The 26,964-nt window shown below is 44.8% G+C and overlaps 1 protein-coding gene across 2 annotated transcripts; it reads right to left on the bottom strand.

Moving 5' to 3' along the window:
* Window positions 1-978: 978 nt before the first annotated feature.
* LOC116823587 (cytochrome P450 2H2-like) lies at window positions 979-15,252 on the bottom strand. Of its 2 annotated transcripts, XM_032778198.1 has the most exons (9): window positions 15,073-15,252; window positions 13,304-13,466; window positions 9,158-9,307; window positions 6,904-7,076; window positions 5,824-6,000; window positions 5,315-5,456; window positions 3,920-4,107; window positions 1,783-1,924; window positions 979-1,157 (listed from the first exon to the last, which is right to left on the bottom strand). In XM_032778198.1, exons 1-9 carry the CDS (start codon window positions 15,250-15,252, stop codon window positions 979-981), a joined length of 1,494 nt encoding a protein of 497 aa, XP_032634089.1. The 2 variants fall into 2 exon arrangements, with proteins under 2 accessions (XP_032634089.1, XP_032634091.1); XM_032778200.1 differs by lacking the exon at window positions 5,824-6,000 and having other exon boundaries at window positions 6,916-7,076.
* Window positions 15,253-26,964: the final 11,712 nt, after the last annotated feature.

Below are 26,964 nucleotides of genomic sequence, written 5' to 3'. Positions count from 1 at the left end.
AATTCAAAATGGCTGAGAACTTAAAAACTGGATGGTAACAAACCACAAAACCTAATGATTATTCCACAGGGTGATATTCTGAACAAAAGGAGCTCAACCACATTTGTAGTCACTTCCCTCCCTTCCCACTGAGTGATGCACAGACGGACATTCCTGGAATCTTATTTTATAGATTTAAGATGACACAGGTGAGTTACAAAAATTATAGAAAGAATCTGTATGAAGAGTAAAAGATTAATCCTACTGAATTTATCTGAACCTGCCTGGGTAAAGTGGGGAGTGGGAATGCTAGTTCAGTCCCCCTACCACAGAAACTCTCTCCACCGAAGCAGAACGTCATAATTCACTATCATTGGCTGAACAGCAGGAGCGGCGCTAGGCTTTTTGGTGCCCTAGGCTGGGGTCCTTCTGCGCTCCCGGTCGTTGGTAGCTATTCTGCAGCGGGGGGGTCCTTCTGTGCTCCTGGTCTTCGGGGCACTTCAGCTGTGGGTCCCGGAGCACAGAAGGACCCCTCGCTGCTGAATTGACGCTGAGGGTGGCAAAATGCCCCCCCACCCAAATCCTGGTGCCCTAGGCAACCGCCTATGTCGCCTAAATGGAAGCGCCGGCCCTGCAGAACAGACCTAAAATGCTGGACATTGTTACTAGCTCCTTGTGAACAGAGCAGCCTTTAGAGCTGTCAAACAAGCTTTCACGTTTGTCAACTACACCACAAATGAATTGAAAACAAACCCAGCTTATGTTGAGAATAGATTCACACCTGAGCCCATTTGAGAACACTGCAGGATTATTGTACATGCCATACAGTTATTTTATGGTATAACACTTAATTTTGTTATATCCTATTTACTTAAAAAGCTGACTAATTTGTCTGCATTTCATGGCAATTAGTTAATTTCTGTCACTGTATTAAGGAGTTCAAGTTCACAGACAATCAAATTAATCATCTCAGGAAATGGAGGTGACTTTTCAAGGTGTTTACCGAGGAATAACAATGAGCTGGTAGGACATTGGGGCATTTGAGGTTAAAGTCATCGGAGTTATATCAATATCCTTGTGGTCAATAAGAGGCTTCAAGGTAAAGTTCTGCAAAACCGTTGTCAGTAGCAAAAATAGCTCCATCCGAGCCAGAGCCTCTCCCAAGCAACTCCGTTTCCCTGCAATGAATAAGGAATATTGAAGAGATGCTGGAGATCTTTCTTTGCAACATTTTACATGCTGTTTCTATGGATGGAGGATAATGGAAGTCACTCCGAGTTCAGGATGGTAGGAAAGCATTTGGGGCTTGAGAAGACATTCAAAAATTTTTTAAGGTTTGAGTTCCATATATAAAGCGGTCTTTTTAAATCCAGTTTGGGGAGAGAGTTGGGAAGATGTGAGATCTGAGGAATAGCTTATGCACTTCTCAAGTTTGTTAATAAGTGCTAAGGGGGAAGTAATGTGGTGGCTATCGAGTAACAAGTAAGGAGGTGCAGGCAGGATCATGAATAGGTGGATGAAGGAATAATTGATCATGGATTCATTTACACCAGACAGACACCAGAAAAGCATGAAGTTGCCAAGCAGAGCAAAGAGAGGAGTATGTCGAGTGCATCTGAAAAGTCACTTCAGACAGCTAGTGGGAAGTAACACGGTTTAAAGACAGATAGATAATTTACTAGCGTGAGAGACTCTGATTCATGGACCACCTGAAAACCTTCTGCAGACAGTGTGAGCCAGTAGACTCATTGAGGCAAAGCTAGAAGACAGTCCGCGATCTGAAATAAACATGGATAACTTTACCTATAGAAAAAGGCATGAAGAAGTCACTCTTCTTGAAGGCACCATTTTCATCCAAGAAATGCCCTGGGTTAAATTGCTCTGGGTTTGGAAATTCCTTGCTGTCATATAGGACTGACTGCAGCACAGGGAATATAGTGGTGCCCTAAATTAGTAAACATATAAACAGAGTTAAAGTGGATACTATCCAAAGCAGAGAAACCTTCAAAATTCAGAGCTGGACAGTGGGTCCCATCTTGATTTTTCTTCATTTCCTTGCAGTTCCTGAACTTGATGTTTTCAACCAGAAGTAGAAATATTAAAATTCCATGAGAAGAGCTAATCCCACTGAAGTCCCATCCACAGGGAAATCCTCTTCAGAGAAGTTGTTCCTATCTGATCATTATCCTGAATTCAACATCTAAAAGTTTGGGGACAGTTTGACTAAGATCCAGAAGTTTCACTTGCACCTCTGAGCTGATGCTCTGAAGCATTTGAGGTTTCCTGGTCAAGATACTGTATTCATCACACCAACAGTTTCCCCATAATTCCTAATTAAGCTAAAAGCCACATGCAATTTTACAGTGAAACTCAGTCAGCAACCCCACCCCTGAGTATGGTGAGTTCTGGTACATTTTAACAGCTCAACAGGTGCAGAGTTTGGTGGAGATTAGCACTGGGTAAAATTTATCCACCAGAAATGCAGTTTCGGATGATCAAAAACTATTTTCAAATTTGACCCAATTAGTTTTATGTGGGAAAAATTATTCACTTCAGAAAACACATATGAGCCGGGGTGTGTGTCTCTTTATTACTTTTAGGCCAGAGGCTAAGGTACTTGGGATGTGAGATATGCAAGTTGTAATCCCCAATTTGGAGCAGCAATTTGAACTCAGATCTTCCTCGCATCCAAAATGAGAATATTAACCTCCAAGCTCTCAGATATTCCAGGATAGGCTCCTTTCAATCTGTCCTTATGAAGCTGTTCTACTTTTTATTAACATTTAAATATCCACTGAGCCAGCGAGAATGACTCTATAGCCTGGTGAGAAAGGCACTCATCTGGGAGGCAGGAGCTGTGGATTCAAAGCCCTTCTCTGAATCAAGCAGAGGGAAGATTTCAATCCATATTTCTTACCTCCCAGGTTTTTGGCCTAATGCGGGGTGGGGGGCACAAAAGACCTGTGCTTGAGTAGCTGGTAGGGGAAAGACCTGCGCTTGAGTCCCTGCTTCACTGAATATTTAAGTATTGATACAAAACAGAATAGCTTCAGCAAGAGAGACTGAGGACTCACCCAAGTATAGCCTATAGCCTGGTGCTTAGGCTAGTTACTGGGGAAATCTGAGTTCAAGTCCTGGCTCCAGAGTGGAGGTACAAAACTAGGTCTCCCACATCCCAAGAAAGTGCCCTATCCACTGGGCTAAAGTGTTGAAGAAGGGGAATAAAATCCACACCAAGATTTCTGAAGTAGACCAGATTTTTCCAACTTGCTGACAAATTGCAAAGATTTTCAGAAGCTAAACGAATATTTTTTCTGATTTTTTTTGGCTTGCTGGCTGAACTGAGCTCAGTAACTGGCATCATCCGACTAACAGTAAGAGCCCGACTCAATTTCACAGAAACCTCAGCCTTGAAGCGTGGTTTGTTTTGTGATGTGTATTTATCTGTACTGGTTTGCATTCAATTCCAGAAATGGGCAAAAGTGCAGGAAGCTCTGATCCTTTTTAAACGTATTCATTCATCACTCATTTGCATGCACTATTTTGTTTTGATTTGACCGAACAGTGTCAAGAAGTTTCCCCAGAAACACCCCCCCCTTTGGCCCCAAAAAAGAGGGGAATGATGGTACACATTGGTGTGATACCAAAATCTTAGCTGCACATCACTGCTAAAGTTATTCTCTATTCCATATCTTACTGCTACGCAACTAGGCTCTCAAACCCTCTTCTGGATGGAAACCCTAACCTGCAGACTATGAAAGTTTGTTCAGCTTCATACAGGGGCTTGGAATGTTTCAATATAATTGGTACATTCCTGGCAATTATTTAAAACTCCCACAACACAAAAACTGTCCAAACTATTTCTATTGTGATCAACTCAAAATGAAAAAGAAAAAAAGGCAGAAGAACTTGCCCTTTCACAGAAACACCGAGAACTGACCTTGGGGATAATGTATTCTCTGAAACAAGTGTCTCTAGTTACAGCACGTGGGATACCAAGAGGGGCAAGAGAGATGAATCTCTGCGTCTCATGGACCACAGCATCTGTGTAGGGCATCTGTGTTCGGTCTCCTATACAGGGTCTTCGGCTTCGGCCAATCACACAGTCAATCTCTTCATGAACCTTCTCTGTCATCAAATTAATGAGATTTAACAAGAGTAAAAACAGAATTCCCATAGATTTGCACAAATTCTATCGCTCTATCCCCACAACAAATCTCAGCAGATGGACATGGGGAATATAACAAAACAGGTGAAATTTTGTGTTACAGAAACTATTATACTATGACAAAGGGCCAACAACGTAATTACCGGGCAGTGATATTGTTCATATAGCTGGTTCTGTTACTAACTAGAGCATAATGTAAAATTATCACCAGTGCATCTAAATATCTACTAAGCAAGAGAGTCCCAAAGCATCTCCGCCCCTCCCCACCCCCTGGCCATTTGCTAATATGAAGTTGGAATTAGCACTGGATACAGCTGTTCTTTTAGCAGTGGCAGAGCTTTGATTTAAGCCCTTACGTGATCCAGTCCTCTACAGGCCATTAACTCCAAAGGCAAAACAACTTTGCCTTCATTCAGGGGGAAGGAGCCCATTTGACAGCCCCGGAATGTGAAAGCATCTGTTACCCACAGAACAGATACACCCTGGTCAGTGGCAGGGCAGGTTTCTCTTTTACAAACACTGGAATTAAACACCCACAGCTGGCCATGTCAGCTGACTCAGGCTCGCAGGACTCAGGCTATAGGGCTGTTTAGAGGTTAGGGCTCAGGCTGGAGCCAAGGCTCAGGGACCGCAGGAAGAGGGAGGGTCCCAGAGCCCGGGCTCCAGCCCAAGCCAAAACATCTACACAGCAGTTAAACAGTCCCGTAGCCCAAGCTCTGTGAGCCAGACCCAGCTGACCCGGGCCAGCCACGGATGTTTAATTGTAGCATAGACATACACATGCACTTCCCTTATCAGAGACCCTGAACACTGATCCAGATTTGAGAGAGGAATTAAATCACAACAGCCCCATTCAGCCTTTGGATCCTCTCCTCAGACGTCCAATATGGGGACAAGTAATGCCCACTGTACTGGTGCTTTTTGGATGAGAACTTCTGCCTGCAGGGAACTGGAGTAAGAAAGTCCCCCAACAATCTTCAACTCACTTCACATAAACCAAAGAACATTCACCACATGGCAGTCATGCAGGTCACTGCCAACCCAGGCCAGATGTGATCTGGTGATTTAACGGAGGAGTCTCTGCTTACATTTACTCATCTATAGAGCCAGGTACTCCTCACATCTCCTCAAGACTTCACATTTTGTGTGTGTGTGTGTCACTGTTACCTTGGATTTCTGGGTATTTCATAAGAAGCTTGAGTCCATGTTTCAGGGTGTCACTGGTTGTCCCTGTTCCAGCAAAGAATAAGTCTAATGTTCTTCTTAACAAACTCTCAGTGGTAAATTCCGACTGTCTGTTATGTTGCTCCTGCAAAAAGGTTTGGTACAGATGGTTGAGAATTGATTATAAAAGCATTGGATCTATTGTCACAAGCCAAAGAAGTCTCATTTTCTACCCAAAATGTGACCCACCTGGCATTGTTATACAAATCCTACAGAAATGGGCCATAGTACTGGAGATTACAGCAGTATTATTGCAGTGCTGTAGGCCATTTCTGTTCACTAATGTGCTTTTACGTGAATGAGGTGAATATTATATATTATATTATAATTTCCTTGTCTCCCTTTAGGGGCTTCTGAAAAGCCACATACTCTGTTGCTCCTTAACAAATAAATAGCACTGATATGTATAACCCACTCTCCAGTAAAGGGGAAGGGCTGCAGCTATCACGTACCTGTTTTACTTTGATGAGGAAAGCATCGATGAAGTCTCGAGGGCAGCTGGGCTCCAGGGACTCTCTGTGCATCTCCACTCTCTCCAGAACAAACTTTCTCAACTCCTCGAAGAGTTTAAAGATTCTCTGGTGAGGCCCAGGGATGTAATGCATGAGAGTCGGGAAAAAATTGTACAGCTGTAAAGATTGAAAGAAAAACACATCTTGGTTTTCCTGGGCAGAGAAGCTTCCTTCATAGTATTTACTCAAATGACTTAACTACAGCAGCACAGACTCTTCTGTGACACCTTATTTTCTAAATGGATTCTGAAGAACTTTTGAAAACTTTACCAACTCCCATTACCCAATGCATATATATATCCCACACAAAAACTTCGGGGACATTCAGTTACATTAGCTAAAAGGCTCTCCATTATTTTCAAAATAAAACCATCTTGAATAGACACATCTTGTTTTTGAAAAATCACACTGAAGTGCACTATCTTAACTCTGAACACAGATTTTCTTGGCAAGTGGTAGCACATTATAGATTTTCAAAGGGAAATTTACTTTAGTCGTGCTGAGGTCAAATTTAAGAGACTAACATTCTCTGCCAATGTAACGCCATTGATTTCGAATGAGTTATGCCAGCAGATAGTTTGGCCCTTAACTTGAGGTACATTTTAGCGAGGTTTTCAGGAAGGGGGCATGGAGGTAAGTGTCTGAGAGTTGGAAGTGAAAAGGAGTTTATTATGGAGGTGAGGAAAATGATCACATTCACTATCATGTTGCTTAAGTGATAAGGCATGTGACGTGATTGGTGTGGATGTTAACATTTTAACTGGCAACTTCCTTGATTTTTACCGATAATGTTGATAGTGAATACCCTTAAGAAAATTTAATTCTGAGCTAATGACGTGTTTTGTGTGGGAATTTAAACAATACTTAGAAACAAGTTTGAGGCTGGATTTAATAGTAGCTGCAGCCTAACTGGAAGGAGACCATTATGGGAAACTGAAATAACATTAGTTTATGGAAAATTAATAGTTGAAGAAAGAAATTACTATCCCCTCTCCCAATAGAAAGAAGAATAGAATAAACCCCTGAACATACCTCTGTCCAGGGAGAGCGCTGGATTTTTCTACTTTCCATTATGAGATTTATTAAAGTCACAAATTTCTCATCTTCATAGTCAAACCGGTCCCCAAAGACAATGGAGCAGATGACATTGGCGACGGCATGGGTGAGGAAGAGGGTGGGGTCAAAGGGTCGCCCTGGAGCAAAACAAAACTAAAAAGAGTCAGTTTGAATTCAGTGTCTTGACCCTCAGCATCAGAGTCACTGGCAGTACGGGGATGTTGTGGAACTTCAACCACAGGGAAAGATTCAAGGTAGGACTGACAGCAATATTCCCTGGGGAGGGTGGGTTAGGGCTGCCCCAATTTCCCACTCTTACTTCTCAAACGCTAAATTAAACTCATGCCACTTTTTTTCTTGGCAATCAGTTTTCACTCTGTCTGCTCTGCTGTTCTCTGCCTGGCACACTCTGGCCTGACCAGGAGCCATTAGTGCCTCTCTGAGTGACACCTGCCTGTCTGACTTGGGGCCTATTTCATAGTAAGGATCCCAATGCTTTCAGAATAGGATCCTGTGCAGAGGGCTCTGCAAGATGTTTCCTGCATGTCTGCCAGAATGGCATCCATATAGTCCCCTGCTTAGCAGATCCATCACACTTCCTTCCTCAACTTTTTATTTTTCATGTCTATTTCAGATGTATGCTGCTTGCAGTACAGAACAGTCCTTCTGTTACTATAGCATACACACAATATAGCCCCAATTTTGGGATCTGTACTCACTATTGGAATATAAATAGTAATAATTAGTGGGTCACTTATAAAGCATTGTCCATTTACACGGTGGTTTCCAATCATTCCTGTGGGAGCCCATCATTATAGAATGTAGGTGCCAAATTTGTATCAGACGTGTAGCAGAGATGGAAATGAGAATAAGCAACTCTAGGCTTGGGTGTCTCATTAACGCAGCAGACCGAAGATAAATGGATCCACTCTTATCTGCTTCGCTGTCTTAGCTTCTGCCAACTCTAGACAAACCTTTTCCATTTGCTCATAGATCAGTGGGTAGAAAACATAGATGTAAGCAGAGTCAGGATGAGCTCTACCCTGACATCTAGTTGTGAATTATGGCGAGTGTGGAAAAGAATTTCAGGGGCTGATCTTGTTTGCATAGGCACACCTACCCCGCCTAGCACGAGTCCAAGGCAGCCTGAAATGGTCACTTTGACAGCTGTGGGATCCCCAATTTCTCTGTTTTTGGGGCAGGAAGAATAACGTGTTGTTACCCTGATTATGTGAATGAAGGACTATGAAACTGTTTTATGACAGAGGATTTCACCATTAACTATGTAGCACTTGCTAGACAAGGGACATGGATTCCAAAACCCAGTGAATTGAGAGAGGTTGGGGGCTGGTATGTGTACCTGATGGTGTGGGCCTGGAACACCAATTGTGCCTTCTCTCTCTGGAGGTTGCTGAGCTGAATTCACCTTAGGCCAACGGTGCACCAGGACTGGGGCTCCCCTACTACAAGCTGAAATCACTAAAAGAGCTAAACTTACTGAGCTGAGTGCTGTGTTAACTAGTGGGGGAGCCTGAAGATCTATCACTAAGCAGCTGGCAGAATGGAGCAGTTTGCAGCATGGCTGGAGCACCTCATGGAACAGTGAGCAGAGTGGAGCTGAGCGGTTTGTGGGACAGTTGGAGTGGCCCACAGAACAGCAAGCAGAGCAGTTTGTGGGGATGATTGGAGAGTCTTTTGTTCATGGTTTATGTTATGAATCCTGTTTATGGTGTTTCCCCAATATGATGCCACATTGTTTCCCTCCTTTATTAAAAGGATTTTGCTACACTCAGATTCTGTGCTTGCGAGAGGGGAAGTATTGCCTCCTAGAGGCGCCTGGAGGGGTGGTATGTAATTGTCCCAGGTCACTGGGTGGGGGCTCGAGCCGGTTTTGCATTGTGTTATTGAAACAGAACCCCTGGATACTGAACCCGGCCCTTTATGCTGCCAGCTCAGAGGGGCAGAAGGGTTACATGGGGAACAATAGCCAGAAAAGGTCATCTTTAGACCTTTGCCTACATACTTTTGTATTATATTAACACAATTAGTTATATGTGCTGCTACAGGCTGAGCTCTGGCTCAGAGTTTCTTAGTTAGAAGATGTTTGAACCAATATCAGTATCTGAGCCACTACTCAATATTTAATATCATGTAAAGCAGAAAGACTTTAACTGACTCTTCAATTCTAATTTCCAACAGACGTAAAGTTGATCCTCACTGTGAGTGTTTTTGAGCCTTTCCACCAGGAAATGGGCTTCCTCCAGGATTCGCTCTTCAGAGCTCTTTTTCCCCATCCCAAAATCCCTCAAGGTGGTGAGTGTAAATTGGCGTAGCTGCTTCCACGGCTTCCCATTGCCCATAGGAATACCTGAAGAAGAGAAGAGAATGGAAAAAAAAGGAGGGAGGGGCCAGACTTTCAAACCCACCCAAACATTATTTATTCAGTGTTTCATAGGAACATAAGATTGGAAAGGACCTTGTAGGTCACTGAGTCCAGTCCCCTGCTATAGCAGTCAACCCTGTCATATAATCCTGTTCATAAACTTTTAAGTTTATGACCTTGAACTCAAATTTTATTTGTATCTGTGTTCTGCTTGGGAGACTGTGTTACACAGTCATCACTCTGTACCTTATCTGTTTGATATGTTTAATTACCACCATATCCTACACATGAAACTCATTGCAGTTTCAGAGCAATTATGAGGAAGAAAAATAATTCAGTTCATTATTGTAATGAGGTGCAGCTGGGCCCCTCTAGCTTCTGCTACGCCCACAAACCAGCCTGAGACCTCTGTGTTGGTGTAATCACGGGTGCTCTTTATTTACAGTTTACTTTCCCACCACCTTGTAGCTACAAACAGCTTCAGTCTTGCAGCCAGCAGCGATGAGTTCTCCCTCCCTCTATTCTCTGGCTCCTACCCTTCCTTCTCCTTTTGGCTTCCTTCCTGCCAGCCTTTATGCAGCCCCTAGCTAATGAGGCCAGCTTACTCAGCCCGTTCCAATTCCCCTTTCTTGATTGGAGTGGATATGACAGAGGCCTGGCTCAGAGTTTCTTAGCCAGCACCCTGCCACAATTAACATGTCCAATACCTGTAGTTTGTTCTCTAACAGAGCTTGGCCCATCACCGGAATGAGAATTCTTCCAGTCATAGTAATTAGAGCAAAGTATATGTACTGACACAAACTACAAATTAGAAGTAAACTGGGAAACACATTAGTTTGCCAAATTGTAACCATTTGGGCTAAAAAAATTTCTGTCTGTGTGCCTCAGGTTGAACGTTTTTTGAATATTTTAGCCAAAGTGTTCATTTCCACAAACAAGGTTAGAGAAAAATATGTTGTTCTGCCCATGTTAAAAAATGCTGAGACCTTTTCTTTGAAAAACTCTAGCACTCCCATTTGGCAGAGCTGGGATGTGAAATTTGGCTAGGGGCTGGCCTGTGTGTCAATGTGTGACTTTGCCATTCCCAAGAAAATCTACTGAAGTTATAAGCCCTTGAAATCCCAGAGCTGGGCGGGCTGACCCCCTCAGCCCGCTGCCACTCTGGGGTTCTGTCTGCTGGCCCCTTATCAGCTGGGGTCCCGGCTGCAGCCCCACTCACCTTGCTTCCAGCGCAGGCCGCCTGCCAGACAGGGTCCAGGCTTCCAGCCCTGCTCAGCCCAACCAGCCGCCAGCTCCACTCACCTCAGCTGTCCATCTGGGGTTCCAGCTGCTGACCTCCTGCCAGCCAGTTATCAACTTATAACTCAGAAACCTGTGTGTAGCTTAAAGTATTTAAATATGTGCCACCAGACATTGGAAAACTCAGCAAGGGGAAGGATCACACTAAACTAATAAGATCTGCATTTTAATTTAATTTTAAATAAAAGCTTCTGAAACATTTTGAAAACCTTGTTTACTTTACATATAACAGTAGTTTTGTTATATATTATAGACTTATAGAGAGACCTTCTAAAAAACTTTAAAATGTATTACCGGCACACAGAGCCTTAAATTAGAGTGTATACATGAAGACTCGGCACACCACTGATGAAAGGTTGCCGACCCCTGAACTATTGTTTTTAAACCATTCATTCTTTATTTATTAATTAAAAATAACTGAGATAATGGAAAAGGTAGCCGCAGGTGGTTTGGGGTACATGTCAGTCACCCCCCTTTTCCCCCTCTCCCACCATGAAAGCATCGGCAGACAATCCTTTCTTGCCCTTTTTCCTTGATTGCCCGTGCATGTGCCATAGCTCAGCAAGCGGGAGTCTGCACAGATCACTGCTGCAGTTGTGAGCATTGTAAATAAACACCTCACATTTGCCCTTGGAGATTTTAGCATATATATTGGTATTGCATCTTTTGGAACAGAGTTCTGATAGCAATGATTCATCTCCGCATACAGTGATCAGATGAGCTTGCCATGCTGGTCAAACAGGAAATGAAATTAAAAAGTTCCCGGGGCTTTTCCTGTGTACCTGATTAGTGCATCTGAGTTGAAAGGGCTGTCCTGAGTGGTCACAATGGTGCACTCTGGGATAGCTTACGGAGGCCAGTACTGTCTAATTGCATCAACGCTACCCTGAATTCGACATGGCGATGTCAATTTCAGCGCTAATCCCCTCGTCGGGGAGGAGTACAGAAATCGATTTTAAGAGCCCTTTAAGTCAAAAAAAAGTTTGACCTAAATTCGGAGTGTAGACCAGGGCTTAGTGTTTAGCGGCTAAAATCTCCAAAGATACTGTCATCACTGGACATACACCAGCACCACTCAGCTCCTAGTGATGGTCTACAAGTAAAGATGACAACCTACTACTGTTAATGGTTACTCTATTAGCTCAAGTGGCAGAGGTCTGTGCAGTGGATCTAAAGTTCCAGCGGCATCAGCGTAACATATTATAAAAGTGGCATCCCAGCCTAGGGGTGGTAGGAGAGATGTAGCCCTAGGGAGGTGCCAGAATGATGGTTACTGGTGATGATGAGGGAGGTGATGGTGATGAGGAAGATGATAGCTAACATTTCAGGTTATTCTACAAGGGATGGCGTGAGTATATGGATGTGCAGATGTACATTCCATAGTATCTATACCTACCTTACTGAGTTGGAGTGTTTGTGACAGGGCTAAATGTATTAATAAATAATATTTGTAAATATAAAAGAGTTCCTATTGTGTGAGTGTTGCAACTGTGCACATCTGGGTTCCCGACTCTATAATAAGTTTTATAATTCTGGGCCTGATCTTGGGGGCAAGAACCTGGCAACCCTCAAAATGATAACTGGGAATACTGAAGTAATCTGTATAATTAATACATAATCTAAACTCAGGCAACAAAGTGAAACAATAACAAAAATAATCCTCCACCCCTCCTGGGACGTACCTAGTCTAGTGAGGACAAACAGTGGCATGGCTACAATGGCACAAGTGGTGCAGTTGCCAATGCCTAGAAGTTTATGGGGGCTCAATCAGATGAAGCAGTGCTCCAGCACATCACCTGGAGCATGGGGTCGGATGGAGGAGCAGCTGGCCCAGCTCTGAGTGGCACTGCAACTGGGCATTCAGGTTTGGACCAGCTTCCCTTTGTCATGACAGAGGAGTAGCCAGCCGAAATCTAAGGGGTGATGCAACCCTGTGCACCAACTCACAACCACACTCATCACTCCAGTTGGACTCAGGCCACATGAGTGTGGAGTGGGAGATGGGCACCACTGGGCAGCTGGGATTGGGAGGAGCAGCCCTAGCCTGGGATGGCAGTGGAGCGCTGAACTGTGGGGGCACCAGTGAGTGGCCAGGAAGGTCTCAAGGGCAGTAGGTGAAGGGCTGATGGGCCAGTTGTTGAAGTGTTATAGGGTGAGTGGGAAGCATCAGTGAACTGCAGGGTGAGGGATTGAGGGCAAGTGGGGTGAGATGTGAGGGGTGTGGGGGGAAATAGGGGATTTTGGGGGTGATAAGGTGAGTTGTAGGCTGGGATGTTGTGGGGGAGGGAGGAAGGTTGTGGGCTATGGCCTGTGATTGGAAAAAAGGGGCCTCTTAATCTATTCTTGGACCAGGGCCCTCTGCGGCTTTGTTACATCACTAAGCTGGGGAAGAAGGGGATAGGAATTCATGATCTGTTCTGACCCTCTGGGCTCTCTAGCTCTGGTCTCCTGGCTGTATTCTGGCCCTTCTACTGTGCAATGGCCTAGTCACTGCCTCTCACTCACCTGTAGTGAGATGTTATGACCCATTCATGTTAGGGAGCTAGTGGAGTGACAGGAATGGAACCAATCTTTGCTACTGTTCTAAATGAAACTCCAGCTGCTTCCCCTTTTGTCGTCTCAGTTGTATAACCCACATACAGAGAATATCACCTCTATATGCTGAGGTTACTGGAAATTTACCTTTTTTGTCGGTCAACCTTTCAAATACTGGCATACGTCCTCTGTCACTGAACTCGTCCCCTTGATCAATCAGCGCTTCCTTCACAGCCTCCTGTCCATACAGCACCACAACCCGCTCTGAGCCCAAATATATTGTGAAAACCGGACCGTACTTTTCACTGAGCTGTCAAAGTTAACACACAAAACCAGCACGTTTTAACATAAATCCACTCAATTAAGAATAAGAATGTGAGCAGATCAAATTACAAATTAATGAAAGAGCTTGTATGCGGCTAAGATAATACTAGTCAGAGTTTACTATTCTGACTTGGGGACTGTCTGACTTATGCTTCAGTTTCTAATCTTCATGTTTTGTTAACACTGTGTTTTTCCTAGCGGGAAAGAGTGAGAGTGAAAGAAGGATCGTTCTGTCTGTGTTATTTAATTTTTTCATCCTGCTAACAGTTGGAATTAATGCAGGTCCTTTCATTTGTGAGCTCTAGCAATTTGAGCTATTTAACTAACGACAATTCAATTCCACTCAGAAAAATAACTGTGTACAAATGACACTTCTAACACCATAGAACTCCTGCCTCCATTTATTCCTAGTAACATCTGCTGACTTTATAATGACAAGACAGTTTTTCCTTATTCCTGTCAGCCCTGCAGAGCCACAGAGAGAGTGGAGTGAGAGTCTGTTTCCCCTTTTACATTACCAACAGACTTACTGCCTAATTTCCAATCCATTACACCTGTGCAAATCAACCACAATGGGGTTACATATCTGTAACTCTTTATGGTAGGATTTGATAAGAATGAGGGTGAACAGATGTAACTGAGGGCAGAGTTTCTCCTGTTTAACTTTTATTATTTGCGATGGTGAGCCAGAAGCAAAGAAACCAACTTGGCTGTCAGATCCCAGGCTGTGGATTGCCATTCGCATCTGTGATGATGCTATTTGAGATGATAATTATAGTGAAACAATAGCATGGAGCAGAACAAAGCCATTTTTTCAAAGCTGACCTGCAGCTGACACCTTACCATCCCCTTGTGAAGTAGGCAAATATCATTACAGCAATTTTACACATGGGGAAACTGAGGCAGAGAGCACTTAGGTGACTTACTTGGATGCACCCGTGGGCTACATCTGCACTTGGGGCTACGGGTTTGATTCCCAACTTGAACAGACCTACTCATGCCAGTTCTCATTGAGCTAGCCCACTAAGAACCGTAGCATAGCCCAAGTAGCACAGAGAGTGGCATGGCTAGCTGCCCCGAATACATACCCAAGGGGTACAAGTAAGTTTATGCTTAGGGTCACTAGCCCATGCTTCCACAGCTATTACTGTTTTTAGCACACTAGCTTGATGGCATAAGTCTGTCCAGGTGAGCTGGGAATCAGACTCCAAGCTCCAAGTGTAGACAGAACCAGAGTCTGTTGCAGAGGTAGGAATAAAAACCAGGTCTGACTTCCCTTTCTGGACAGAACCCACTAGACCACTCCCCCCACAGTGTGATTGTCTGTACATCTTGCCGTGAAGCTGGGCAGGTATATTCTGAATTACCTGTGATTTAGACACCTATATTAAAAGGCATAGGTTAACATGAACAGTTTATATCTAGCATTCAAGATTGATTATATTTATGGGGGGGAAAATTAAGACTGAACTATGAGGAGTTGAGTGACATGGGATTGCCACTGTGTAAATGCGAGACATTTCACGGAGTTCTGCTTGAACTAGGCTCTGCTTAACCTCCACTTACAATAGATGAGAAACAAATACTTTTACCTCACGCACTGATTGGGGCAAGTTCTTCATATTCAGCTGCAGTGCATTTCCTATGATGGGAAAAGCAATAGGGCCAGGTGGCAGCTTCCCACTTCCAGACATCTTTTTCCATGCTGAAAGGAAAAGAAGACAAGAGATGCACACTGCCAGGAAAATAGTTGTTGCTTCCAGAGGCTCCATAACAGAGTGTAGCAATTATTCTGGGTTCTAGCAAGGAGTTTACTGGTATTTCAGATTCCACACTTTATACATTGTGTGGTGGAACAAAGCATGCAAGCCAATAGCCTCTAAGTTCTGCTTGGTAAACTAGATTAGTCATTAAAAGCAGCAGAGAATCCTGTGGCACCTTATAGACTAAGAGACGTTTTGGAGCATGAGCTTTCATGGGTGAATAATCAGATTAGTCATTGTCCAGCAAAAGAGACCTGATATCAAACTAGGAATGATCTCCCTTGAACCTTTATTTGTATATCATGTATGTTTGCCCCTCCAGTCTTTGTTCTCCATGTATTTGTCCAGAGAGGGCAAATGTTAATCATAAAGTGAATCTTTCTAAAGCTGTCCAGACTTCCATGGACTTCTCCAGTTTTGATAAATATTGCATGGAGGCAGTCTGTTAGCTGAAATATTACATACATATACTGACAAAAACCTTGGTTAACACATAGTTAAGGTTGTCCCAAAGTATATTGTTGTAGGCTATGTAATATGTAGCATGTATATTTTAGATGTCAGAGCATGTGAAAAGATACCAACTTGTCTGGCAAGTAAAGAGAACAGCCAGGTGAAAAGCTGAGCTAGCACCCTGTTCAGGTGACCACCCACATCAGAAAAAAAACTGTTAGGCAAGAAAGTGGTTACAAATATATAATGAATAGCCTTGTAACAATGTATGTAAGGGAAGCACCTGCAAATGGGGTGCACTTGCATTTAACCCTCTGCTATGCCCTATTTCATGGACTGGTCACTCACTGAAGCAGCAAATAAATGACATACTTTCTTCAGCTCAAGAGTCAGTCTATGCACCTGTGCGGGCTGGATAGTGGGGAAAAGAACCAGTGAAAAATTCTGTCCTCTAGAACACTGAGTTCAGAGAAACTTAAACTTCTCAAAAACCAGGCACTGAAGGGTTAAGGTATTTTAAATGCAAACTTGTGAAAACCAGGCAATTTAGAGTTAAGGTCTGACCCACACAATGGTAACTGCCTCCCTGGGGCTGGGAATCATCTGTATTCACTCCAGCTGCATTCACTGAGGTGGGGCTAACTGTATAGAATGGTGGAAGAGTTAGCTGGAGCAGCTGGCCAGAGAAGTGATTGTGGTATGAAGTGAATGGAGGGGGGCGTGCAAGCCCTACATGGGTGTGATCAAAGCAAAGCAGTGCATGTGTACCTTGAGAGTGGCAGTATGCCTCATGTTAGCACTGCCTTGTGTAGACTGTGGCCATGTCTCCACCACAAAGTTTTGCAAATGCGAGTTACATTGGTGTACAGCTGTGGGAGTTAGTATGTTGATTATGCGTGTGCGTACTTGGCTTCCTGTGACAGCACCGTGCGTACTAGCCAAGAGTGCTTGTGCCAATGCACAGAGTGATGAGCTATAGGTAGGTCTCCCACTAAGCAACCTGCTACTGTTCAGTGCACTGTTGTTTGGGTAGTTTTGGCAATGCATGGTGGGGCATAAACAAGAGATAAGGCTGCCATCCCTAGAAAAGTACCTCCAGGGAAGTGTCATCAAGATCTCTCATGAAGATTCAAGGGACATCCCTGTGTACGTAAAGAAACTGCTCCATGTGACCCCCCTCCCACCTCCACATAGGGGAATGAAACATGGATAACTCTACTGCAATTTGTTGTTTGTCTCCCTCTTCTAGTATGAATCAATTAAAGAAATTTAATAGCTGTGTCCTGATAAATTGGGAGAGTCATAACTGTCATGGAAAATTTATTTACACAGTTACCCAGGGTTCCTTCGCCTGCTTTGGGCTTGTCTGTGCTCGACTGCTGGGACTGGCTGGACTACGGTGGAGTAAAAGACAGACCCTGGCTCGCAGCACAGCTGGACCCCTCTCGCCGGTTGCCTGTCCCCATTCTCCTCCTCCTTCTGCACCTCTCTGTTCATGGCAGAGGCCAGTGACCTGGGCTCCTCTGAGGTATCCCTGATGGTGTGAAGGGTCAGGCTGGTTCGGAGCTTTGCCTGCCCAGCCTCTTCTCTCCACAGGCCCAGTATCTCCTCATTACTCCAGGTGTGTAGCCAGCATGATCAGCTGGGAAGCCGCACACAACACTGGAGAGCTGCTAGGGGTGCTCACTCAGCTGGACAATCAGGAAAAGGCATTTTAAAAAATTCATGGATGTTTTAAGTATGAGGAGAGGGTGGCTTCCAGTCTACATGACCACTGGGCAATGGAGTTCACAATTGTGACAAGAGCAGCCAGTGTCGGGCATTGTGGGACAGTTGCTGGAGGACTCTTAGGGTCAACTCAAGCTGAATTGACATATGTACATCAACCATGGCTCAATGCCAGTCGGAGAGGTGGCATTACTATGTCAGCATAATGATGCACATCAGTAGGAGACAACTTGAAGGGGAGACTTATGCACAACTATGACAACGCACAACAGCTTTGGCACCTGGGAAAGAATTTGTTGTAACTCAGAGCCCTCCCCTTCTAGTGTCCCATCACTGGCCACTGAAGATATTTCTTGCTAGCAGTTGCAAATCAGCTATGTGCCACTGTAGGCAGTCCCATCGTACCATTCCTTCCATAAACTTATCAAGCTCAGTCTTGAAGCCAGTTAGATTTTTTGCCCCCAGTGCTCCTCTTGGAAGGCTGTTTCAGAATTTTACTCCTCTGATGGTTAGAAACATTTGTTTAATTTCAAGCCTAAACTTGTTGATGGCCAGTTTATACACATTTGTTCTTGTGTCCACATTGGTACATAACTTAAATACCTCCTCTCCCTGGTATTTATCCCTCTGATGTATTTATTGACAGTAGTGATCTCTCTCTCCTCAGCCTTCATTTGGTTAGGCTAAACAAGCCAAGCTCTTTGAGTCTCCTCTCATAAGGTAGGTCTTCCATTCCTCTGATTGTCCTTGTAGCCATTCTCTGTACCTGTTCTAGTTTGAATTCATCTTAAACATGGCAATCCAGAAGTGCACACAGTATTCCAGGTGAGGTCTCACCAGTGCCTTGTATAATGGTACTAACACTTCCCTATCTCTACTGGCAATACCTTGCCTGATGCATCCTAGGACTGCATTAGCCTTTTTCACAGCCACATCACATTGATGGCTCATAGTCATCCTGTGATCAACCAGTACAGCCAGGTCTTTCTGCTCCGTCACTTCCAACTGATAAGTACCAACTTACAGCAAAAATTCTTGTTGTTAGTCCCTAAGTGCATGACCTAGCATTTTGCACTATTAAATTTCATCTCGTTTCTATTACTTCAGTTTTCAAAGTCATGCAGACCTTCTTTTATGATATTCCAGTCCTCCTCTGTACTGGCAATACCTTCCAACTTTGTGTGATCCACAAATTTTATTAGCACACTGCCACTTTTTGTGCCAAGGTCATTAATAAAATTTTTGACTAAGATTTGCCCCAAGACTGATCTCTGAGTAACTCCACTAATAACCTTCCGCCAACTTAGGGTGACCAGATGTCCCAATTTTATAGGGACGGTCCCAATATTCAGGGATTTGTCTTATATAGGCACCTATTACCCCATCACCCCAGTCCCGATTTTTCACATTTGCTATCTGGTCGCCCTACTCCAGCCTGACATTTCACCTTTTGGTTTGACTCTTTGTAGTCTCCCTTTTAACCAGTTCCTTATCCACCTTTCATGTCTCATATTAATCCCCATCTTCTCCTATTTAGCTAATTATTTCCCATGTGAAACTGTAGCAAATGCCTCACCGAAATCCAGGTAGATTAGATCTACAGCATTTTCTTTGTCTAAAAAATCAATTATCTTCTCAAAGGAAGAGATCGCTTTTGTATGGCACCATCTACCTTCAGTAAAGCCATGTTGTATTTTATCCCACTTACCATGTACGTCTATGTCCTTAACAACTTTCTCTTTCAAAATTTGTTCCAAGAACTTGTGTACAGTTCAGATCAAAGTAACAGGCCTGTAGTTTCCCAAATCATTTTTCTTCCAGTTTCTTAAAAATTGGTACTATATTAACAATTGTCCAGTCCTAGGGTATGACCCCTGAGTTTACAGAGTCATTAAAAATCCTTGCTATTGGGCTTGTAATTTCATGTGCCAGCACCTTTAATATTCTTGGATGGAAATTATCTGGGCCCCCTGATTTAATCCCATTGAGCTGTTTGAGTTTGACTTCCATCTTGATTGTGGTAATGTCTAGTTCCATATCCTCATCCCCATTAGCTACCCTGCCACTACTCCTAAGCTTTTCATTACACTTATTAAAAACAGAGGCAAAACAATTGTATAGGTGGCTGGACCCAGAGCCGGATTAACTCTTCTGGGGGCTGGGGCTATTAGATTTTGTGGTGTCCTTGGATACATGTCTTTTTCCTAATTTAAAACAAAATGATCACAATTATGGTATCAAGGCTATTAATAGTATGCTAAACTTGCTTTTCAATTAACATAAACCCATTCTGTGATTACATTTCAGTCTTAAAACATGTAGAATATAGTTAATTCAAAATAGCATACTTCTTACCATAGAACAGCTGTTATGTTAGTTTCTTTCAGAGAGGGACTTTGGGTGCAGGATGGGGCTCGAGGCTGGGGCAGAGTGTTGGGGTACAGGAGAGCATGAGCAGTGTGGGCTCTGGGAAGGAATTTGGTGTAGGAGGGGATTCTGACCTGGGGCAGGGGGTTGGCGTGCCGGAAGGGGTGCAAGGTGTAGGCTCTGGCTGGGAGGCGCTTACCACAGGTGTCTCCCGGCTGGTGGAGCAGCATGCTCAGGCAGGCTGCTCCCAGAAATGGCCGGCTGATGGCTTGTCTCTACAAGCCCCTGGAGGAAGGGGACAGCGTGTCTCCATGTGCTATCCGTGCCCAAAAGTGCCACCCCTGCAGCTCCCATTGGCTGGTTCCTGGCCAATGGGAGCTACGGGGATGGTACTGGAGGTGGTGGCAGTGTGCAGAGTTGCCTCTCCTCCCCCCACCAGGGGCTGCAGAGACGTGCCAGCAGCTAGCCGCTTCCAAGAGCTGTGTTGGGCCATGGCATGCAGACAGTCTGCCTGAGCCTTGCTACACTGGGGCCCTCTTTAGCCTGGGACTCTGGGCTGCAGCCCCTAAAGCCCCTGTGTTAATCTGGCCCTGGCTGGATCATACCTAGACTATCTTCATTCTCCACCCCATCCTCAGAATTTAGTGGTCCCACTTCTTTTTTCTTTGTTTTCTAATTATTATTATGGCTGAAAAAACCCTTTACTATTGGTTTTACTTCCCTTTGCAAAGTCCAACTCTGCTTAGCTTTTGGCAGTTCTGACTTTATCTCTACACTTCCTGACCTCCAAGAGGTAGCTTTCCTTGCTGATCAATCTTATCTTCCATTCCTTGTGGGCTTTCTGCTTTCTTTTAATCACCTGTTTGAGATACTTCCTCATTCAGCTTGTTCTGGAGCCCTTCCCTCCAGATTTTTTCCCCTTGCTTGGGTTGCAGGCTTCAGATAGTTTCTGTAACGTTGACTTAAAGTAACTCCAAGCCTTCTCCACATTCAAATCCTTGAGTTCTTCAGTCCAGTCCACTTCCCTAACTAATTCTCTTAAGTTTTTAAAGTTAGCTCTTTTGAAATCCAGGGCCCTAGTTGAAGATCAATTTTTGTTTTTCCATCCATTTGGTTTAAACTGAATTAGTTCCTGATCACTAGAACCAAGGTTGTCCCCTACAAACAGTTGTTCCATGAGGTCCTCACTACCTCATAATAGCAAATCTAAATTGGCATCATGTCTTGTTGGTTAAGTGACTATTTGGTGAATGAATCTGCACCTCCCAGCTTGGTCCCAGCCCTGGAACATATATTACAAAACTACATAAATATGTAAATGTATAGAAGTGTTGAGGTGAGTTGGAAAATTAACGAGGAGCAACTTTATTAAGACTGTGCTTAGTTTAAATTCCATGAACAAGAAGGGGAGGGAGAACCCTAGCTCAGTCTGAAGCCACAGAAACTCTGCCTATCAAAATAGGATATCAAGCCAAAAGCATTACATCATGACAATTTATTCTCATTGGCTGATCAGAGAACAAGGGCTGGACACTGTTACTAACTCACTGTCAATAAAGCCTTACAGCTGCCTAAAGAAGTTTCCACAATTGTCAGCTACATCACAAATGAACTGAAAACATACCCAGCTTCTCCTCACACCTGAGCCTGTCTGAGAACAGTACACGATTATTGTACATGGCTTTTTAAGTCAATTGTACGGTTATTTTTTGATATGACACATAATTTATTAAATCCAAGTTACATAAAAAGCTAGTAATTGATCTGTCATTTTGAAGACAATGAGTTCATTTTCTGTCACTGTGGCAATGCGTTCAGTATCAAAGACAATCAGATTAACACAGGTCTAAGGTATTGAGGTGATTTTTCATTGTCTTTATCGAGGAAGAACACAGAGCTGATATGATTTTGGTGCATTTGACATGAAGCTCGACTCAGGAGTTATATCAATGTCTTTGGGGTCAACAACAGGTTTCAAGGTAAAGGTCTGCAAAATCATTGTCAGTACCAAAAAGAGCTCCAACAATCAATTGGTAAGTATCTAGAAGATAAAAGGGTTATGAGGAATAGTCAGCATGGATTTGTCAAGAGCAAATCATGCCAAACCAACCAGATTTCCTTCTTTAACAGGATTACTGACCTAGAGAACAGAAGGGAAGCAGTAGATGTGATATAGCTTTGTTTTAATATGGCCTTTGACACAGACCACATGACATTCTCATTAGCGAACTAGGGAAATGTGGTCAAGATTAAATTACTATAAGGTGGTGTAGTGGGGTGGCCACCTCACTCCCTGAGAGAAGGGCTGAAACAGGCCTTTGAGACTGCACAGACCAGTAGCCAATCAACAAAGCCCTGGGGACAGCCAATCCCGGGAAGAGAAGGGAGGCAGCCAGTCATGGCCAGGAAGGGTCCTGTATAAAGGCTGCCTATCAAAGAACAGGGCAGTCTCTCCCTGACAAGCAAGGGAGGAGGACTGGCTCCCGAGCTAGGGAGCTAGCACATTGGACACAGCAGTGCTGGGCAGCCGTAGAGGGAGCAGAGGAGAGCTCTGGCACAGTTACCTGCCAGGATACAGCCCCCACTAAGAAGGGCCAAGAAGGTGTAAAGGGCCAAAGGGGAAGTGGGCTAGGAATGATAGTCTAACAAGGGGAGAGAAGGAGGGCAGGGAGGCTGCCGCTAGAGGTTCCCTGGATTGGGACCCAAAGTAGCGGGTGGGTCTGGGTCCCCCCCTTCCCCTGTGTACTGCATGTGGCTGCGGAGGAGTGTGGCCTGATATAGGCTGTGGCTGGCCCCTGAGGCAAAGGGGCTAGGCTTTGAGGCTGCAGTCAGCCACTAGAGCAGGTGCAGATGGAAGACTGCTGATAACCCGTCTCCTTGCCCCCACCCCCCAAAGGGGGTGAGACTGGAGTAGTGGGCACTGCCAGAGGGCAGTGTCCTGAAGCAGACGCTGCTGAGTGGGGAGCAACATGGGTCCCAAAGCAGCAGAGCAGACGATGGGCAAGATATCACACGCAGAGGGTGCTCCATGACTGGATAGAGCTAATTCCTGGAGCAACCAGCGAGAGGCGCCAGCGGTGGTGAGTCTTGACCCCATCACAGAACTGGTTGAAAAAAATGTACTCAGAGAGTAGCTATCAATGGTTTGCTTTCAGACTGCAAGGTCCTGGAAGGGCCTTTCTTGTGTCCAGTAGCAGTCAATATTTTCATTAATAACTTGGATAATGGACTGAAGAATATGCTTATAATATATGGATATTTATAATGCATAACTATAAAATGGGGAATAGCTAGCTAAGCAGTAGTACTGCTGAAAAGCATCCAGGGAGTTATAGTAGTTCACAAATTGAGTATCAGTCAACCATGTGATGCAGCTGCAAAAAAGGCTAATAACATTCTGGGGTATATTAACAAGAATGTTGTGTGTAAGACACGGAGGTAATTATCCCACTCTGCTCGGCACTGGTGAGGTCTCAGCTGAAGTACCCTGTCCAGTTCTGGGCACCATGCTTTAGGAAAGATGTGGATAAATTACAGAGAGTGCTAAAGAGAGCAACAAAAATGATCAAAGGTTTAGAAAACCTGACTACTGAGCAGGGCCGGCTCCAAGCACCAGCTGAGCAAGCTGGTGCTTGGGGCAGCAGATTCCAAGGGGCCGCATTCCCACAGGTTTTTTTTTCCCCTTCGCCGCTCTGGTCGCCCTGTAGGGGGTAGCAGCATGGAAGAGGGGAGTGCCCTGCTGGGAGCGGTGCCAGGTCTGTAGCAAGCCCTCCCCTTCGCCGCTCCGGCCGGCCCGCAGGTTTATTTTTTTGTTTGTTTGTTTGTTTGTTTTTTGCTTGGGGTGACAAAAAAGCCAGAGCCAGCCCTGCTGCTGAGGAAAGGTTAACAAAACTGGGCATGTTTAGTCTTGATAAAAGAAGATTGAGGGGGGTACCTGATAACAGTATTCAAATATGTGAAGGGCTGTTATAAAAAGAATGGGGAACAATTGTTTTCCTTGTCCACTGAAGGTAGGACAAGAAGTAATGGGCTTAATTTGGAGCAATGGAGATTTAGGTTATATATTAGGAAAATTTTTTTAACAATATGGATAGTCAAACTGTGGAACAGGCTTCCAAGGGAGGTTGTGGAATCCCCATCACTGGAGGGTTTTAAGAACATGCTGGACAAATATCTGTCATGGATGGTCTAGATTTACGTGGTCCTGCATCAGTGGCGGGGTGGATGGGGGGTGAGGCTGGACATGATGACCTGTCGAGGTCCCTTCCAACCTTGCATTTCTAGGATATCTCTCCAGATGTCTATGCAGTTGGCTTTGTCTTACTGTATGTTTGGTACTCCCTTCAATTTTAGTGTTGTCTGCACATTTGATGATGGATTAATTTATACCCAACAGACACCACACAAAACAAGACACAAAGTTGCCAGGCAGAGCGAAGAGAAGGGAGCGTGTAGTTAGTCAAAAAACTCACTTCAGACGAGCAGGAAGTGACACTCTTTAAAGACTGATAGATGCTTTGCTAGTGTGAAAGATTCTGCTTCATAGGCCACCTGAAAACAATATGCACTAAACAGTCTGAGAGCCACTAGGAAGTTCAAGGCCAAGCCAGAAGATAGTCTAGGATCTGAAATAAAAACGGCTTATTTTACCTGCAGAAAAAGGCATGAAGAAATCATTCTTCTTAAAGGCATCATTTTCATCCAAGAACTGTCCCGGGTTAAATTGCTCTGGGTTTGGAAATTCCCTGCCACCATATAGAACTGACTTCAGTGCAAGGAATATCGTGGTGCCATGAATTAGTGAATGTAGAAGAAAAGAGTTAAGTGGATACTATCCAAAAGAGAGAAGCCTCCAAAATTCACTGAGCTGGACTGTGGAATCGAGCTTTATTTTTCTTCATTTCTATGCATCCCTTGTGATAGACTCAGGCCAGCAGGGTACAGCAGAATAGCAGAAGGCAGATATACTGGCCACTGGATTAACAGTTTTCTGTTCCCTAACTGACCAGAGCAAGGGCTGCTCCAGGCTAATAAGAACACCTGACTCTAATTAACCTGCAAAGTCAGATGAGGCCATTAAGTTAATGTGACCACCTGACTCTAAGGCCCTGCTGATACTATAAAAAGAGCTCACTCCAGTCAGGCAGAGGAAAGCCAAGGAGCCAGAGGAGAGCTAGTGCGGCTGAAGGGCTGGTTACTGAAGACACCCTCAAACCATCATTAAGGGAGCCCTAAGGTAAGGGTGAAGAAGGGAGAAGCAGGAGATCTGTGGGGAAGTGGCCCAGGAAATGTAGCAACTCTGGCAGTGAAAGGTTGGCTGCCAATAGCTGCTACCATTATGGTCCCTGGGCCGGAACCCAGAGTAGAGGGCAGGCCTGGGTTCCCCCCAATCCACCATTACAGGAACATCTCCTGGGAGGGGAAGTCAGGCCCCTGTCAGGACAGGAGGCTAAACAGAGACTGTGGGAGTTCTCTCACCAACCTCCTTGCTGGCCTATGATGAAAAGGGCTCAGTAGACTGTAACCCTGGCCCTAGAGAGAGAAGGGCTATGTGGAGGGTCACAGTGAGCCACTGAGGCTGGCATAAACCGCCTAGAAGTGTAGGACCCACGGGAGCAAGGTCAGAGCTCCGCCACAACTGGCAGAAGTGGGATTTTGATTGTTCACAGTGTGGCAGAACAAAGAGGTTTTTACTTAAAAAAAAAAAAAAAACCCAAAAACCAAAACAAAGCAACACAAAAAGTGCACTGGGGTTTTTGGTTGTGGGGTTTTTTTTTTGGTATCACCATGGAGGAAGTAGTGAGAGCTCTGGTGCAAGCCACAGCGGCCCAGCAGGAGGCAACCCGGCCTCAGGCGATGGCACAACAGGAGTCCATGAGGTTACAGCAGGAAACCAACCAATTATTAATGAGCCAGATGACCCAAGATCGAGCCCTCCTGTGCGAGGTTGTGGACCATCTGAAAATCCTCACCACCCAGGCCCGGGGGTCCAATAAGACGCGAACCCTGAGGGCCACTGGTTGTCTGCCAAAGATGATGTCAGACGATGATATAGAGGCGTATCTCCTCTCATTTGAAAGGACTGCACAGTGTGAGGTGTGGCCCCTGGAGCAGTGAGCCAGCATTCTCGCCCCTTCCTTGCGCGGAGAGGCCCAGAAGGCCTACTTTGATCTGCCCACTAAGGATGCTGCTGACTATTCCCGGCTGAAGGCAGAGATCCTAGCACGATCCTGGGTGACAGCAGCAGTATGGGCCCAGAGGTTCCAGGAGTGGAAATATAGGGAGAACAAACCTCCAAGGTCCCAACTATTCATCTTCATACACCTTGCTCGGAAGTGGTTACGGCCCGAGGCATGCAGCCCAGAGGAGATTTTAGAGACTTTGATCATGGACCATTATGCAGGGACTGCCGCCAGATCTCTGCAAATGGGTCTGCCAGAACAATCCATCCACCTACGACGAAATGATCACATTGGTGGAAAGACAGATGACAACCAGGGAATTAACCCAACTACCCAAGGAAGGCCCTCACGAAGCAAACACTTGACCCTGAAAATGGAGGGTCGGGCAGCCAAACCCCCAGGAAGTCCTAGGTGGAAGAAGAGGGAGGTTGAAAACCAGTCGGGAATGCAGAAGGAAGGGGAAGGCCTGAGTGGGGGGAACCCTGGGACGAAACCCCCTTACCCACGTGATAGGGAAGTGACTAGAAGCAATTATAGGTGTTATGGGTGCAGGGAGTTGGGGCACATAGCTGCCCAGTGCCCCAATGTCATAAAGCCAAGGCAGTGTAACCTGGGGAACGGGGCAGACCCATGCAGCCTACTCAATATTGTAGGATTCGCAGTCACCCCACATAAATATACAAGGCAGGTAAAGTTGAATGGGGTAGAAACCATGGCACTCGTAGACTCGGAGTGCTATCACCCTGATTTCGGGTAAATCAGTGAAGTGCAGCCAGTTAATGCAGGCCAAGTGTACGGGGGTAACCTGTGTCCATGGGACTGTTAGCTACTACCCCATCATACCATTAAAAATTGAAATTCAGGGAAATGTCATTGGGACTACCCCTGCTTTCACACCAAACCTCCCATACCCCGTGCTCATAGGTAGAGATTTCTCCAGGTTTGGAAACTTGCTCCCACCAGAGGGAGAGGAGCTCTCCGAACTTCAGGG

Source organism: Chelonoidis abingdonii, chromosome 16 (assembly GCF_003597395.2).
Source record: "Chelonoidis abingdonii isolate Lonesome George chromosome 16, CheloAbing_2.0, whole genome shotgun sequence".
NCBI classification, from domain to species: domain Eukaryota; kingdom Metazoa; phylum Chordata; order Testudines; family Testudinidae; genus Chelonoidis; species Chelonoidis abingdonii.
Note: the sequence above shows the minus strand (reverse complement) of the source record. Positions and strands in the feature narration are given on the sequence as shown.

Coding starts and splice junctions, on each gene's coding strand:
- LOC116823587 (XM_032778198.1), bottom strand. CDS start 15,252: ATGGAGCCTCTGGAAGCAACAACTATTTTCCTGGCAGTGTGCATCTCT. Junction 13,467..15,072: donor TGCCCCAATCAGTGCGTGAG/GTAAAAGTATTT, acceptor TAACTTTGACAG/CTCAGTGAAAAGTACGGTCC. Junction 5,457..5,823: donor TCCTCATCAAAGTAAAACAG/GTACGTGATAGC, acceptor ACCTTTTTGCAG/GAGCAACATAACAGACAGTC.